The sequence below is a fragment of the Bos mutus genome, chromosome 21 (assembly GCF_027580195.1).
Source record: "Bos mutus isolate GX-2022 chromosome 21, NWIPB_WYAK_1.1, whole genome shotgun sequence".
Lineage (NCBI taxonomy): Eukaryota > Metazoa > Chordata > Mammalia > Artiodactyla > Bovidae > Bos > Bos mutus.
Genome location: NC_091637.1, coordinates 20,567,943 through 20,585,013, shown reverse-complemented (window position 1 = coordinate 20,585,013; position 17,071 = coordinate 20,567,943). Strand labels below are relative to the sequence as shown.

The 17,071-nt window shown below is 51.7% G+C and overlaps 1 protein-coding gene across 1 annotated transcript in view; it reads left to right on the top strand.

Moving 5' to 3' along the window:
• BLM (BLM RecQ like helicase) overlaps window positions 1–8,746 on the top strand; it is a 92,528-nt gene extending 83,782 nt beyond the window's left edge. Inside the window, exons 20-22 of the mRNA XM_005887156.3 lie at window positions 2,284–2,406; window positions 4,326–4,527; window positions 8,425–8,746. Coding sequence (XP_005887218.2) covers window positions 2,284–2,406; window positions 4,326–4,527; window positions 8,425–8,602 — 503 coding nt within the window. The 3' untranslated portion in view covers window positions 8,603–8,746. The remainder of the gene's footprint in view (window positions 1–2,283; window positions 2,407–4,325; window positions 4,528–8,424) is intronic.
• The last annotated feature ends 8,325 nt before the right edge of the window (window positions 8,747–17,071 follow it).

Below are 17,071 nucleotides of genomic sequence, written 5' to 3'. Positions count from 1 at the left end.
GTCCCTGGAAAATAAGTTGGCCAGTAGTTGACTGATGATGAGTGTACATTTCCTTCCATGCTTATCCTTTATAAAAACCCATAATCACCACCTTCCCTCTTTCCCATTCCCACTCTGGCCACCATAGGTCATTATAGTATCTCATCAACTCTAAGATGCCACGTTGTTATTTTATGGACTATTGAGAAAGAAAAAAATTCTGCTAATTAAATTGTGACACAGTACTTTTATTGAAAGAGTTGTATTCTAGTTAATTTATATTTTTAACATACATAACTGTGCCTCTGTGGAAAAACGCATAAGTCAAAGTAGGTTGATTTAACTACTTGTAAAAATTCACATTCAAAGCCTGACTCTTCTGAACCTTTTTTTTGACTCAGCTGTCACTGTTTTTCCCTCATGTCATCAGGGACGTTAGTGATACAGCCTTTTTAGCATGTTCCACTATATCCCCCAAACTTTTATCAAAATCCCCATCACCCCTTCCAATGTGATGGTGGTGTTTTCTTAATGATACCAGGAAGTTGTCCACAGATGGGCACACATCTCTTAGCAACACAAGTCATGTAAAGCACTTGGTTGTTGCCTACAAGAAACTATGAAATTGTCATCTCCTCCAGAACAAATCATTTGCTTTGTTAATGCCACATTTATTCCCCATTACTCCATGTCTGAGCTTTTTTGCATTCACAGTCATTTTCTTTTTTTAATTATTATTTTTTTCTTTTTGGCTGCCCTGGGTCTTTGTTGTGGCTCAACCCCACAGCATACGGGATCTTAGTTCCCTGACCAGGGATTGAACCCGTGTACCCTGCCTGGGAAGGTGGATTCTTGACCCCTGGGTCACCAGGGACGTCCCCACATCATTTTCTCAGTGCTCATCCCAGTCTAGTCTTTTTGAAGACAATTCATGTGCAGTTAAACTCAACTTGTGAGGAACCAGCACTGCAGTGGTGCTGTTGACTGATGCTGTGACTATGTTCTCACGTGCACAGGCGGTGACAGCCGCTGGACAGCTGCCATCTGACCATCTGCACTGGTAAGACGCAGCTTGACCTCAGGAATGCCAAAATGCAAAAAAAAAAAGTGTATGTCTTAGAATCAATAAAATACTGTATTTCGTTCCTAGGTTCTCACTGAAGTTTCTTAACTGGACTCCTTAACTCCAGATATAAACATGATACTCATTTTAATCTTCTAAGTACTCTTTAAAGCTCCAGCAGTTCTTCAGATAAAGTACAAACTCTATCAGGGATTTGCATTTCTTTTTTTTTTTTTGGCCACACCCCGAGGCATATAGGACCTTAGTTCTGTGACCAGGGATCAAACATTAACCACTGGACCCCCAGGGAACCTGCAGGGATCGGCATTTCTCCTTGCCTCCCTAACTTTATCTTCTGCTAACCCCCTGGTCTGTCCCACAGGTCTGTTCTTTTTCCTCTAAATGTAGAAATGATGCGAGAATCACGGATTTGAAATCCACCCTTTGCTCAACTCAAATATGTGGGGAATACTCACTTGCTCCCCATAGCCAATGCATCAATAAATCCTACAGACCTAGCCTCCAAAACATGTCCGAATCTGCTGCTTCTCTCCATCTAGTTCACAGTATCCTCACTTGCCCCTGAGCAGCTTCCTCAGGGCTCCAGTTTCTCCTCTTTCCCTTACAGTCCATTTTGCATACAGCAGCCAGAGTGGTATTTACAACGACAGACTTGTCTAGCTGTAAGACTCACGTGCCTTCTGTGCTCAGAGGACTCTTAATGGCCTACTTGCCTCGCCCATGTGCAGAAAGGCCAGAGGAAGGACAGGTTTGGGTTGAGGGGGGAGTGAGAATTCATTTGAGGCCTTACTGATCAGTGGATGCAAGTCAGGAGTGCAGGGGAAAAGTCAGAGGTGGAAGGAAGCACACATGTGGGCTTTCTCTGCAAACAAAGGATCCCCATAATTGCAACTAGACTCGTCTTTGTAATGTGAACAGTGGATGAGAGCAAAGACCGGATACCCCCCTACTCTGCTCGCCCCAACGTCCTCGACCCCCTCCTATTCTCTGCCCTGACCACGCACCTTTGCTGCTGGAATGCGATGGTGGGCGCCTGCCCTCTGGGCCTGTCTGCTGCCTCTGTTGGCATTAGCTGCCTTTGTAGAAAATTGGCCCGTGTACCCAGCGCTCTGCAGTCAGTTGGCACTTAACACACAGGCGCTGAATGGGTGAATGAGCATAAATCCAGTGGGTTTTCTCTGGGTGGTAATTTAAATTTCTAATTTTATGCCCATGTACAGAATCTTTATCTTCTGATCCTGAGGTTTTGCTTCAAATTGATGGTGTTACCGAAGACAAACTGGAAAAATATGGTGCTGAAGTGATTCCAATATTACAGAAATACTCTGAGTGGACATTGCCAGGTTCAGTATACAGCCAAATACGTGTTTTTCCAAAAGCCTCTTTTAATGTTAAGCAGTGCCTCTCACTGGATTAGAGTTGTGTGGTTTCTGGGTTGTGTCACTGCTTCCTACACTTCGTCACACTGACATCCAAGTGCTCTGAGCAGACCCCGGTGGGGTGCCAGGCACTTCATAGAGAACACTGGTGCTTAGGTCCCCTGGGGGTGCCAGTTAGCAGACCTGCTAATAGGACCCAATGGAGGGCCTATGGGCCCAGCATTTGTTGATTCTGTTAAAGCAAGCGCCTGAGGACCCTGGAGCCCCGGGTGCCGGTTGCAGATTGGTCAGATTGATCCCCCTGTGTGATCCTTGGCAGGCCACGAATAACCTTTTCGTGTTTCACTTTCCTTATCTGAGGAAGGAACGTGTTATCCGAAAAGCATGTCTAAAGATTAAGTTGAAATGTTTTGGAAAATGAACATGTAACTGGAACACGAGAGCCTCTACTGTCGCTAAGCGTTGAAAGGCGCTGCCTGAGCGAGTGCATCCTCATGGACGTTCCCAGAGGCTGCGTGAGGCCTGTCGTGTAGCACCTCTGATAACAGAGCTCATCACGATGGAAAGTGTGGATGCAGGGAAAATGGAGAACAAAGACTGCTGTGGGCGATAGGTCAGGTGCAGGAGTCAGGTGCCTGCCTCCAGGGTATCGTGATGCATACGAGCCGAGAGAACTGTTCTGTGACTCCAGTCCTTCCCAGGGCTGAGGGAAATGGTAGTGGGGTGAGAAACGAGCGAGTCGCGTTCTGTCTCTCCACAGTCGTTTTTATCCCTTGGCACGAAGAGTCAGGTTCTCGTTAATTCTTCTGTACGGTAATTATTCCATAAAAGCCTTACTTCAGACACATTGAACTCTTGGTGGGAACTTAACGCTTGGTTAGTGTAGCACCTTGTTTGGGAGGGTATTTACCCACGTCAGACAGGGCAGCTGTGCAGAAATCGCCGTGGTGACCACCCCACTTACTGAGGGAGAGATGCTAAGTGAAGAGCTTCGCCCATTTGGTGTCATTCAGTCCTTCCTGTTTTATTTTTGACCACGCCATGCAGCTTATGGGATCTTAGTTCACTAAGCAGGGACTGAACCCAGACCCACGGGCAGTGAAGGGCAGAGTCGTAACCACTGGACCGCCAGGGACTTCCCCACACCCAATTTGGAGGTGGACAGGGGCGAGGTTTTTCATTTTCCTAAAGTCCCACAGCTGGAAGGACTGAGCTCTTCGCCCTTCCCAGCACGCAGTGAGGCAGGGTAGCCCGAGGGTAAAACCAACCAGGCCAGCCCAGAAGTACCTTCAGAAATGAAGACCCAGTCACTGTTGGTGGGGAGATTTCAGGCTTTGGGAGTGCCTTGGCTTGCAAATACCTATGGAAATTACCATCTTCTTTGCAAATGTGTGCTTTGTACAGGCCCATTTCCTGCACAGTATGTAAACTATTCACAGCTATTATGCAAAGAAAAGTAAAATACAGTCTAGAATTTTCCGACACTCACTACTAAGTAACTATCTCTCTAAAGATGTTCAGCATATGTAAACTAATAAATTGTCTTTTAGTTAGCACTTTCTACTTTTCAGAGAGCTTAATGGGATTAATGGCACAAACAATAGCAGGGACTTGGGCTGCAGAGAGTGAGCTAATAAACCTGACTCTCTGGTTATTTTCTTCATGAATTCTGACCCCCCATTCTTTAAAACTGAATTGCCATTGATGACTTTGGGGCTTTCTGAAATAAAAGAAGAGCAGGTTCTTGTGGGATGGTTGAACCCAAGTGGCGGGGTGCTCCAGGAAAGCAGCAGGGCCTCGGCTGAACTGCGCCCTGTGCTGTGCGTCTGCACGTAGACTGTCAGCGCGGCATCGTCAGTAAATGTCTGTATTGTCCTTTGTAGCTGAGGACACCTCCCCACGGAGAAGCCCCTCCAGCAGCAGAGGCACCAGAAAAAACACTCCTGAGGAGTCGGATGAGGAAGCACCCATATCTTCTCACTACTTTGCAAATAAAACCAGAAACGAAAGAAAGAGGAAAAGGATGCCAGCCTCCCAAAAAGCCAAGAGGAGAAGAACTGGTTTCAGTGGTTCCAGGACGAAAGGGTAGGTTCTGCCACCTTGTCTGCAGTGTCGGGTGGAAGGGAGGATAGAAGGGAGCAGGGCTGCCCTGCTTTGCTTTGCAGTGTTCACTAAAATAAGCCGTTGTTCAGTGTTGCCTGGTCCAACTCGTGGAGTCAGGATTAAGCTTTGATCCAAAACAAAAATTTTTTTTGTTGCGGATTTTTATATCTGCTCCTAGGTTGACTATCACTGAAGTTTTCTAGTTTGTAAAAAAGCTCCAATTTTGACCTTACCTTCAAGGGGGGAAAAATTTTTTTTTTTTTTTACACTTGCACTGAAGAGACTTTTCCACCTAAAATACTGTAAACCATGTTGTTGTTGTTTAGTTGCTAAGTTGTGTCCAACTGTTTGCAACACCATGGACTGTAGCCCGCCAGGCTCCTCTGTCCACGGGATTCTCCAGGCAAGAGTACTGGAGGTAGGTTGCCATTTCCTTCTCCAGGGGATCTTTCCGACCCAGGGATCAACCTGCATCTCCTGCTTGGCAGGCAGATTCTTTACCACTGAGCCGCCAGGGAAGCCCGTAAGTCATTCGCTAGCTGAATAAACAAAAGGCTTTTGTTTCCTCATGACTCTTATGATCCCGCCAGTACTTGCTACACTGCTTTTATTGCTGCAGCATCTGCAGGGCGTCCACCTGGAGGCCCCGCACAACCCCTGTCATTCAGTAGCAGCCGGGAGGCCAGCCTCCCGACCTTAGCAGGGTAGCAGAGAAGAGGTGAGGACTGGAACCCCGCAGAGGTCAGTGCAGCCCTGCCATCTCCCTGTTCCCACGTCTGCCTGGCCCCCGGGGCTGGGATGCCCCAGCACTGGGATGCTGTCTGCTCACCAAGGCGGAACAAAGCATTGTCGTCAGGTCCGGGGTGATGATCTGAAGAGCGTTTTTGTCTCTTCATCATTGCCCTGCTCTTTCCCATCTTCTTCAAGAACGTCCTCTGCCCTCACCGTCTAGGTCAGGTCTGGTGGGATGGCGAGCATCCGTCGGTGTTGACAGAAACATAGGAAAAGGGAACTCAGTAAACTTGCACAGGCTATCGTGTTTTCCTCTTGCAGTTTTTCTACCTCTGTTCCTTCCGGGTTAATAAAGACCAAAAATTGAGTGGAGAAGAGAAAAGAAGGCAGTGTTAACAAGCTGTCATTTTCTGCTTAAGTCCGCAAACAAACATCTTGTATGTGCTAATCCTTCTGTCGGGGGACAGAAATTAAAGACATTAGTAAATATTAGTTTAACTTTGTGGGTTTTATTTCTCTATTTTAATTCTATTTAAACTTTAAACTTCACCCATTTATCCTACACCCCACCCCATCCATGCCTTTTGCAACCACCACACCAGTCTGTCCTCTGCATCTATGAACTTGGTTTAAATATTCATATGTATTTAGGTTCCATCTATGAGAGAGATCATAGAGTATTTGATTTATTTCATTTAGGCTCACTCCCTTGAGGTCCACACATATTGTAACTAGCAGGATTTCATTCATTTTTATGGCTAAGTAATTTCTGTGGGTTTTGATGTGCAAGTGACCCACCAGTGCCCTTCCGTGGGGACGTTTTCTTAATTTCTTCACTTGTTTCCCCATTTGGGGAAAGACTCATTTGCTCAGGCACTCACACAGAGTAGAAGACCTTGCAAGGCCTCTGTCCCACTCCCTGGGACTCACGCTGAGGACACGGGGGCTTCCTGAAGCTTCCCCTGGGAAAGGCATGTGTCCCCTGGCCTGGCCCCTGTCTCACAGGTGGGGCTGGACACTGGCTCGCCCAGGCCTGCCCAGAGCACTTGCACTGCTGCACGTGGCCCGCGGAGGTTCCATCATGGCCTCCTCTTGCTGCGCTTTAGAACAAAGCAGACCGTTGTCTCCCTTAGTGCTGTCGCAACTGTTGTTTTTCGGAGGGAAGCACTTTGCCCTGTGGCCTGGAACCTAAGCTGGTAAGGGCCTTCCCTGGTGGCTCAGTAGTCAAGAACCTGCCTCCAGTGCAAGAAACGCAGGTTGGATCCCTGGGTCGGGAAGATCCCTGGGAGAAGGGATCTCACTTCAGTATTCTTGCCTGGAAAATCCCATGGACAGGGAAGCCTGGTGGGCTACAATCTGTGGGGTGTCGCAAATATGCCTTAGTGACTGAACTCAGCAGCACAGAGAAACTCACACTTGTCCCAAAGCCAGCACAGTTTTGATGCTGGTTTTTAATTAGCCTGTGTGTTTACGGCAGGATTCTTTGCTAGTCCCTGCTGGCGAAAAGCAGCAGTTGTGTAATACTGCTTTACCCTGCAGCAGCCTCGCTGTCTCCGTGCCCAGTTCTCCACATTTCCACTGACCCACTCTGCAAGGTGGTGGCTCCCCACGTGTCTGGGCCGCTCACCTGGCTGGGGCCCCGAGCGGCCACGGGATCAACATGGCTCCCTGCCAGTGCCCTCACCTCCCCACCCTGCCCTCAGAGTTTCACATCTTCCGAACAACACACAATGAACTGGTTGTGTTCTGGGCCCTGAGTGGCAGTGAAATGGATGGCTCTGGTGAAAATGGAGGCTGCAGTTGGCAGATTCATTCTGTAAATCAATATCAGCAGCAGGTTTTCTCTCGGGGCTTAATTTCTCAGCAGGAAATCAGCATAGGGAGATTTAAGGCTGCTTCTCTGCTAGTTTTAGCAGATCTTTACCAGTTCTGCAGTAAAACTGCCCTCGAGCAAGAGTTTTAAAATGTTGAAAAACCACTTTTCACTCAGCCCCACCAAAATATCATCAGCAGACTGATGGCCCTGACACCGGGCCACTTGGGTGCCCTGATGACCGGAAATTAACACGGGGCAGGAATTCAGCCTGGCTGCAAAGCGACGGGAAATACTGGTTTAGGGACAAGCTTCTGTGGCAAATGCTGCCTGCTGTTAGCCTTGTAAACACACTGGCCCTGTGATTTTTTTTTAACAGTTTATTCGGTGGGGAGAGAAAAGCTGTTATCTTCAGATCAATGGGGGAAGTGAGGTGCTGGAAGGCCTCTGTAGTAGACTGTGGCAGGGGCTCCTCAACCTGTTTTAAAGGTAGCGAGTGGAAGGTGAGAGCAGGCAGACCTTGGAGTGTAGACAAGCGAGCGACCCACTGGCAACAGGGTCCTATGAAGACATGGCAGCCCTAAGCTGCTCCCGCCCAGGAACCATGTCTGCAGCCTGCCCGAGACTGGCGGGCCCCCTGCTCCACGCCGCCTCCGCCCGCCCACAAAGCTCCCTTCCTCTGGGCTGTGGGAGTGCAGTAGTCCCACCACGCCTGTCGTCCAGGCGCTGGGGCCTGAGACGAGGTGCTGTCACCTTTCTGTGTGGTTGGAGTAGGTGGGGAATGTGAGTCTCAGCTCAGATGTCTGGAGGGGCGGGTGGAAAGACTGGAGAGGAGAGAGAAGGCAGCTGGGGCTGGGCTCAAGTCAGAGAGGCCTTGACATTTTAGGAAGACACGTCTAGGACAAGTGTGTGTAAAGGGCAGCAGTCCTTTATTCCTTGAATTGCAAAGGAAACTTACCTCACCCCAGGGCCATCATAGGCCAGAAATGGAGAGACATGTCACACCAAGGAAAAGCATGGATTATACAGTGCATACAGGTTAAAGGGCTTCCTTGGGGGCTCAGTGGTGAAGAACCTGCCTGACAAGCAGGAGAAACGGGTTTGATCTCTGGGTCAGGAAGATCCCCTGGAGAAGGAAATGGCATCCCACTCCAGTATTCTTCCCTGGAGAATCCCATGGACAGAGGAGCCTGGTGGGCTACAGTCCATAGGGTCGCAAAGAGCTGGGACATGACTGAGCAACTAAATCACAATAATGCAGGTTAGGATAAAAATGACTGTTCGCTTTTGGTTTCATTTGACATTTTACTTCTCTTTTCTTTGTCACATTTTAGGGGGTCCAACACATGCCGAAGGATACCTTCTAAAACTAAACCCTCCAACATAATCGGACCCAGTTCCACTTCGCATAGTTCTCAAGCAGCATCAGGAGTCAGTAGGAAACTGGGGATTATGGCTCCACCAAAGCCTATAAATAGACCATTTCTGAAGCCTTCATATGCATTTTCGTAACAACCAAATCTCAATGTACATAGATCTCATTTCTTGTTTGTCAGCATCTGACCATCTGTGAATATAAAGCTGTTAGTTTCGTTATACCATTTGTAAATTTTTACCCATATCTATTAATATTTAAATAAATGCTCGGGGTGACAGTTCTGGTTTTTTACAATAAACATTTTCTTATTTTCTTTTGAAATACATGCACAATTTGCTGCCACTGCAAACGCTGTGGCCGTTGTTTCTCAGAATGTCTGAACCAGCAGCTGAATCATCTCACTGAGAGAAATCTTAAGCACGACATGAAACACAGAAGCCAGAGGGAAAGATTCAAACGGAACAGCTTGAAACTGTAAAACTTTTTGTAGAAGACAACATAAACAACATTAAAATGTAAATGACAGAAAAAAGGGAAGAAAACGCACCACACAGGGTTCATATCCATAATATATAAAGAGTACCTACAAATCATTAAGAAAAAAAGACGAGCTAGTAGAAAAATGAGCAAAGGATGTGAATAAGCTGTTCTCAGAAGAGGAAATGCAAACAGCCCACAAATATGTGAAAAATGCTCAATCACCCTTGTTTAAAATATCAGTTAGAACAACAAGTTGCCATTCATTTGCCTATGAAATTGTCAGCCCTAGATGATAAATCTGGGATCTGCAAGAGAAGGGTCAGAAGTTCTGTGTGAAAACATGTATTAATACTGGTGTCTTCCTTTAGCATCAAAGAAGCCTTACTTGTCAAGACCCTCCCTGAACTGGCTGATCAGCCAGAAAGTCTTACAGTGGGATTTTGGCACCTCTTCTTGCAGTTCCAGCCCCTCATTTTTGGAGACATCTTTTCTCAGCTATCGTGTAATCTTGGTGACACCTGTTGGGTACCCCACTTCTTGTCCTTTGTCAAGAGGATAGAGCTGGGGAGCCCTTGCCTGGGCCAAACTTGTTAAAGAAGGAGTTGGCTGGGAGTCTGCGGCCTTGGCCCGAAGATGACGCTGAGGCCGACCCTGCACCCACCCCGAGGGGTCACCCTTGGAGCTGCATGCCTACCCCCTGCCACTGAGGCCTTGGGCCTTCGTTTAATGGAGGAGACTGGGAGGCAGAAGTCTGCTGAGGGCCATGCGCTGTTAGATCCAGATGCCTCCCGGAGCTGACCTCTTCAGAAACCACTTTTCCGGCAAGTCCTGATTCAGGTGGCGGGAAGAGCCTCCTTGGGGTGAGAGGAGGAAGTGGAGAACAAAGTAGCCAGTGGTCTGGACTGCAGGGTTCATGTTGCTGGCCTGAGGCCTCCATGGAGAGCTGACCATGCACCTGGGCATCTGGCACCTTCCGCCTGCAGCAGCTCTGGCTTTGGGGACAGAGGGAATGTGGGGGCAGCCTCCATGCAGAGTGTGCCACACACTGGACTGCTTCCCAGCTCTGACCGCACTCATTCAGTCCTCTACTGGGCACCTCTGTCCAGACTCAGCTAATTGTCCTCTCCACAGTGCCCACTCTGCCTTCAGGGGCTCCCAGGGCAGTGGAGGGGAGGGGGCAGGCAAAGGTGGTGCCTGGGGGCCCTGGGGTGAAATGCAGAGGATTTGAGCAGGGCAGCACTACCCACGCCTGTCATCAAGCCCAGAGGAGGCACTCCCTGCAGGAACCTGGGGCCTGGAGACCTCAGGCTAGCCCGGGGTCAAGGGGCAGAGGCAGGTCCCACACCCACCTCGCCACCTCGTTCAAAATGCTGGGTTGGCACAGGTTCTGGTCAATTTCTCAGTCCCCAGGAGCAGCCGCAGGAAGTGCAGGCAGCCTCCTTAAATTCTTCCTGGACCTCCCAGAAAACAGCTGTGTTCATACAGGGCAACCTCAGAGAACAGAAGTACACAGGCTTTCTCAGCCAAAACTGGGACCTCTGGCAGAAAGCAAAGCCACTTCAGGCCAGGTGCTGGGAGGGGTCCTCCATGAGTACCAAAGACCACCACCTGGGAGGAGGGGAGGGGACAAGTCCACAAGGGAGTTGCCGCCTAGGACCCTTCACTGGCCCACCATCCCCAGGTACAGGTCGGCTTGAGGATGGGGCAGTCCTGGGGCCGCACTGTCACCCTGCGGGAAGGCACAGCGAAGACTGGAATCTGACTGTCCAGCTGCATGCACGCCTTCCCTGGCCGCTCCCCACGAGAAGTCCCTCCAGAGAGTGACAGGTCCCTGCTTCCCTCCGAGGACAGGGAGCCCCCTTCCTCTCTGAAAGAGAACAAACGGAGAGCCCAGTCTATGCTGAGGGCTGTTCAGGCATTTTCACATAATTTAATGGCCTCCTTCAATCCCTCAGCTCCGATACTGTGGCCACCTGATGTGAAAACAGCCTGATGCTGAGAAAGAGCAAGGGCAAGAGGAAAAGGGGACAACAGGGGACGAGATGGTTGGATGGCATCACCAACCCAATGGACATGAGTTTGAGCAAACTCCAGGAGATGGTGAAGGACAGGGAAGCCTGGTGTGCTGCAGTTCATGGGGTCACAAAGAGTTGGACAGGACTTACCAACTAAACAACAACATTCCCTCCACCAGCCCTGGGAGGCAGGCACACAGGATCAGCCTTTATGCAGAAATTGGAATTCAGAGAGGTTATGTAATTGCCCAAATGCACACAGCTCAGAAATGCTAGTAAGTAGGGTAACATACGTCTCGGTTTGCCCTGAGGAGTCCCAATTGGTATCTGCTGCCCTGGTGTAATAAGACAACTCCCTTTCAATTCTTGAAAATGCTCCAGTTTCTATGCTAAATTATAAGGAATCCAGGTCTGTACTCTTTCCCTGGACAATCCAGCCTCCTCTCCCAGCCCGTTTTCCCTCCCAAAGCCCCAAGGACCACCCTAGGGCTCAAAACTTCAGAACCTTGGGGCAGGCTCGAGGCACAGAAGCAGCAGAGCTTATCAGCCAGCACAGCTGAACTGTGGTTTTTCTCCAGAAGAGAAAGCAGAGGCTGTGGTCCAGGCCCCCTCGCTCTGCTCAAGACACTGCCTCTCTTCCTACAGCCTGGAGCTGCTCGAAGCCCCCAGGGCCCACCCTGTGCCGAGAGGCTTGCTGGGTCCCCAGCCTGGCTTTCCTCTGAGCAGCAGTCTGGGTTGATGCTGGGGTGAATCTCAGTGAACTCTGGGGCTCCCACCCTGGTGGAGGCCTCTGAGCAGGGGGCCATTGCCCCTGGGCCCTCAGTGGAGACCCCAAGAGGCATCACTTTCCCCTCAGGACAGCAGTCATGTCCCCTACATAGCTGCACAGACAGGACTCGGAGAAGCAGGCCGGTGGGACACGCTCGGGGGACCCCAGCCTCAACCGGCCCCTGCTAGGTTCCCCAGGCCGTGGACCCAGCCCCGACTGGCTAGGCATCAAGGGCTCAGCTTCTACAGCTGTGCCAGGCATCACCAGAGCAGCTCAAACCAGCACCCTTGGCCTTTAGAAAGCTCCTGCTTTTCAAAAACCACTTACTCTCCTGTCCTCTCCACCCCCAGAACAGCTTTCTTCAGCCAGACCTATGTTCCCTGTCGGCGAGAGAGAAAGGAAGGAGGGAACAAAATCCCATAGGGGCTGGAGTGGGCCATGGGGCCTCTGTTCTGGGCAGAGGACAGAGGACAGGATGAGAGGCTGGGCAGAAGCGGGATCTTGAGTCCGCAGACCCTCGGGCAGGGAGGCGTTTCCCAAGTAGGGAGGAGGGTCTGAGGCTCGTCCTTGCTGCTCAGAGGTGTGGGTGATGGGGTTTTGGTGTCATAACAGCTCAGCTGCATGGGTGCCCCATCCCACAGAGGCTGTGGTGACCGTCAGTGACTAGGGTGGCCCCTCAGCCTACTCTGGATATGGACGCCCCCGCAGTGGGGCTCCATCTATCCCTCTGGGTCCCCCACACACGCGGCCCCAGGGACTCGGCCACTGGCAGGAGCCTCAAGCCCCCACAGAGGTCGGGGTCCCCGGCCCAGCTCTGGGCGGGAGCAGAGCACGCAGGTCCCCTCTGAGGGGCAGGAATAAGCCACACACCTCTGGGCACACGGTAGGCGACAGGACCTGGTGGTCTTCACTGCTCTCAGGAGGAGAGGTCTGGAACCCTAGCCTGGAAGGAGGCATGTCTGAGAAATGAGCCCTGTGGCTGGAGTCCCGCTCACACCCAGCACCCTTCCCCAGCAAGGGCCCCAAGCATCTTGTGACCCGAGGGACAGGGAACCCCATCAACCTCAAGACGGAAGTGTGAACGTCTGTGGCGGCCGTGGTTTGACAGTTACAGCTGAGAGCAGGCCGCCCTCGCCAGCCCCAAGGGCCGCCACCTGCAGCTGCACGCGCTCCGCCACGAGGGACCGTGGTGGGGGTTGGGGGGCGGTGGGGGACCACCATCCACTCGTCACCGCTGGTCCCAGCTCCCAGCCCCGCGGCCCTGCTCGTTTCACACGCGCTGAGTGACCTTTGCAAGCCCCCTGGCCTTCCTGAGCCTCAGCTTCTCATCTGCATGGGAATCGTTAACAGCCGGCCCTGCCACCCAAGGTGGTGATGGTATCCTCTGGTCAGAGGCCCCGCAAATGTTTGCCGGTCTGAAACCAGAGACCCCGGCATGGCCGTGGCTTTGGGCGATTTCACAATCAGAGAGGGAAGCCGTGCTCACTCACCACTGGGGAAGGAGAGGAGAAGCAGCACTGGGTGAACGGGGTGCCATGGGAGCCCCAAGGGAGACCTAGTCCAGCCTGAAGTTCGAGCCTTGGAGAATGAGTAGGAATTCAGAACAGGAGGAGGAGACCCCGGGGAGCCGCAGAGGTAAAGGCAGGAGGTGTGATGGAGCCTGGACCGAGAGGGGGCCGCCCTGGGGTGAAGGACGAGCCAATCAAGGGTGGGAGGTGGACGAGCCAGCAGCGATGGTCCTGGCTGAGGAGTGGGGACCTGTCCCCGGGGAAGGCTCTGAAGCCAGAGAGACATGATTCAATTTGTGTTTGAGAAATGACTCTGATCACAGGGTCAGAAACGGATTGAGGCGGGTGAGGCCAGACGCCAGCAGAGAGGCAGGAGGCTCATGCTTGTCCAGGAAGAGAAGCAGCAGTCCTCGGGGAAACAAGTGGCAGGAGAAGCCAGATCCCACCGGCAAGGAGGGGACATGGGGTGGGGACAGGGGCTGTTGACGTGCTTTGAAGACATCCCAGAGAGATGGTGCTCCCACCCAGGGACACCAACAGACCCTGCCCTTCCCAGGCAGGAAGAGGCTGTGTTGCCCGAGGGATCAGTTTGGGAGCCCCGGGTCCACCATATCCTGCGAAGCATGGGGTGTGCCTGGTGTGCGCGTGATGGTGGTCCGTGCAGCCCACGTGGCCTCCTCTGAGCTTGGCAAGTAATCCCCAAAGGCCACACCAGCACCCCACCAACAAAGCCAGCTCTGTGCTAATTTATTTTTTATATTTAAGAGCATGTAATGAACGCTGTGCTGATTGACCTAGAAAATCATTCACAGCACATGTCTGAGGAGCCAAACAGGGTTCTATTGCTTTGCTGTAAGTCCCTGCCTCCGACTGCCCAGCCCGGAACCCCGGGTCCCTCATGGTCTGCAGGAAGGGCCATGTCATAGGCATAGCCCTCTTGGCATTGACATCTTAAACGACAGCTCGTTTTGTTTTTGTTATTTTTTTTTTAAAGCAGGCTATAGAACAACATCGCTAGTAAAGATTTTGTCACTTTATCTGTGTGTGTGTATGTGTTTAGATAAAGGGTTGCTCACCAAAATATTAACAGTTGGTGGGATTGAGACGATTTTTACTTCTCTGAATTGCCTGATTTTTTACAAAAAAGCTCTGTATTTTTTTTTTTTTTTAATTTTGAGGCTTCCTTATTTATTTATTTATGGCTGGGCTGGGTCTTTGTTGCTGCACAGGCTTTTCTCTAGTTGTAGCGAGCAGGGGCTACTCTCTACTTGCAGCGCGCAGGCTTCTCATGCTGGTGGCTTCTCTCGTTGCAGAGCACAGGCTCTAGGCACACGGGCTTTACTAGCTGCAGCACATGGGCTCAGCTCCCGGGCTCTAGACCACAGGCTCAGATGTTGTGGCACATGGGCTCAGTTGCTCCACAGCGTGCGGGATCTTCTGGGACCAGAGACTGAATCCGTGTCTCCCACCTTGGCATGATAGATTCTTTGCCACTGAGCACCACCAGGGAAGCCCTGTATCATTTTTATAATCAGAAGAAAGCAAGGGACACTTTGGGGTTCAGACACTCTGGGGTTCAGTTTTGCTCAGGAGGGCTGGGGATGGTGGGGTCGGAACCTCCAGTGGACTAGGAATGGGCCATGGGGCCAGGAACGAGCACGCCCCTGCCCAGGACCGGCACCAGCCAGGATCAAGCAAAGCCAACAGATGTCAGTGAACTTTAACTTGCACAGGGTGCTGAGGCTGGAGTGGCCCCGTGGCCTCCAGGCCGGGGAGCCCAGGGTCTGGCCATTGCCGATGGGCCACCCTGCCCATTCCTGAACAGAAAGCAACACTTCCCCACCTGGCCATCCTTCTCGCTTCGAGGGGACAAGTGCCTTGGGCTGGGTCTCCTGACTAGGTGACAACCAGGAGCACAGTGGAACTCTGGCTCAAGGAGAGGGTGGTGCCCAGGGGCAAGGAGAAGAGGACCCCAGATGGCTTGCAAGGACCCCCACCCTACAAGTCCTGCCACTCCCCCCATAGTCCTTAGCTGAGGTCTGTGCTTTGCCCCAGACCAGGGTTCTGGCTGAGAAGACCTGGCACACAGCAGGCGCCAGATGATATTCACGGATGAGTGGGCGAAGGGGCCGATACGAAGGCGCCTGCCCAGGCTCCCCTCCCCGTGGGGGGTAAGATAGCAGGATGGGGACCAGGGCCTGGGGCCTGCTGGATCTTAGAATCTCGCTGCCCATTTGGCACTGCCAGGCCTGTGGGGACACTCCCCCCTCACCACGTCTGTTGGCTTCACCAAGTGAAAGCTGCCTTCCAGTTGGCTTCAGTGGCTTCCCGGGTGGCTCAGACAGTAGAGAATCCGCCCGCAGTGCGGGAGACCTGGGCTTGATCCCTGGGTTGGGAAGATCCCCTGGAGGAGGACATGGTAACACTCCATTACCCTTTCCTGGAGAATTCCAGGGACAGAGGAGCCGGGCGGGCTATGGTCCATGGAGTCAAGGAGAGTCAGACATGACTGAACAGCTAACACTTTCAACTTTTCTCAACTTTCTTGGCCTCGGTATTCACTTACATTTCCTTTTGTATGTGTGCGTTGTTGTTTTTGGCTCTCAGTGTCTTGTTTGTTCTCAGAAAACTAGCTGATTTCCCTGTTTACTGATTCGGAGGTGCACCATTCACCGCTTGCTAAGGTTCGTACAACCACCCGCGTCTGCTTCTAGCTCCCCATTCTAGCCTCTGCACGTGGAGTTTTCACTGTCTTATGGGGAAGGCTTTGGGGAGGACCACGATGCAGGGAGGGCTTGGAATTCAACCTTCAACCATCAATATGTGTGCAGAGCTTCATCCCAGCCGAGAAGGCAGAAGCCCAGGGCAGCGGTTCTCAAAGCTTCAGCATCCCTGGAGGGTGGGGTAAACACTGTTTCTGATTCAGAAGATCTGGGCTGAGAGGCCAAAGGGTCTGCATTTCTAACAAGCTCCCTGGTGATGCTGAGGCCATCAGTCTCCCCGGGGCCCACATTTTGAGAACCGCTGGCCTCGGGCAGAGGGAGAGCCCCGGGAGTCAGCCCTCAGGGTGAATACAAACTTCGGCTGCTGGAAATGTAGCTTTGGGCTGTGGGCAAGGCAACCTCTTTCTTATTTATTTATTTAGGCTGTGCTGGGTCTTCACCACTGCCCCTGAGCTTTCTCTGGTTGTGGTGAGTGGGGGCTGCTCTCTGGTCATGGTGCACGGGCTTCTCTTGTTTCAAAGCACAGACTCCAGGTGCACAAGCTCAGTAGTTGCAGCATGTAGGCTTAGTTGCTCTGCGCCATGTGGCATCTTCCCGGACCAGGGATCGAACCTGTGTCTCCTACATTGGCAAGCGGACTCTTATCCACAGTACCACCAGCGAAGTCCAAGGCAACCTCTTTCAGCCTTGATTTTTCTCCCGAAACGTCAGCTGAGCCTGTCAGATGGGCCGGAAGCCTCCGGAGGGTGTTTAGGAATGCATGGGTGGGAAAGCCATTTGCAGGAAGTGGTCTGGCCTCATGAAAAAGCTCCTCCAGCGCCCAAGTCTGCCTTCACCAAGGAAGCAGGGACAGGAACATGGTTTCCCACAGGCACTTTGCAGAGAGCACTGGAGGTAAAGGGAAACTTAAAAGCACTAGAAAGGAGTGTAGGCTGATGTTCCGCAGGCTTTGCCAGCCTGTGAGGTCAAATGGGGTCACATCACCACCCAAATTTGCAGGGGGAAGTGGAGTTCTGTCTCCCTTCCAAGCCAGGCAAACACCACTTCATGATACAGGGCTGGGGGCACCAACGTGCTACAGAGGCATTCCAGAACATTACCATTTCAG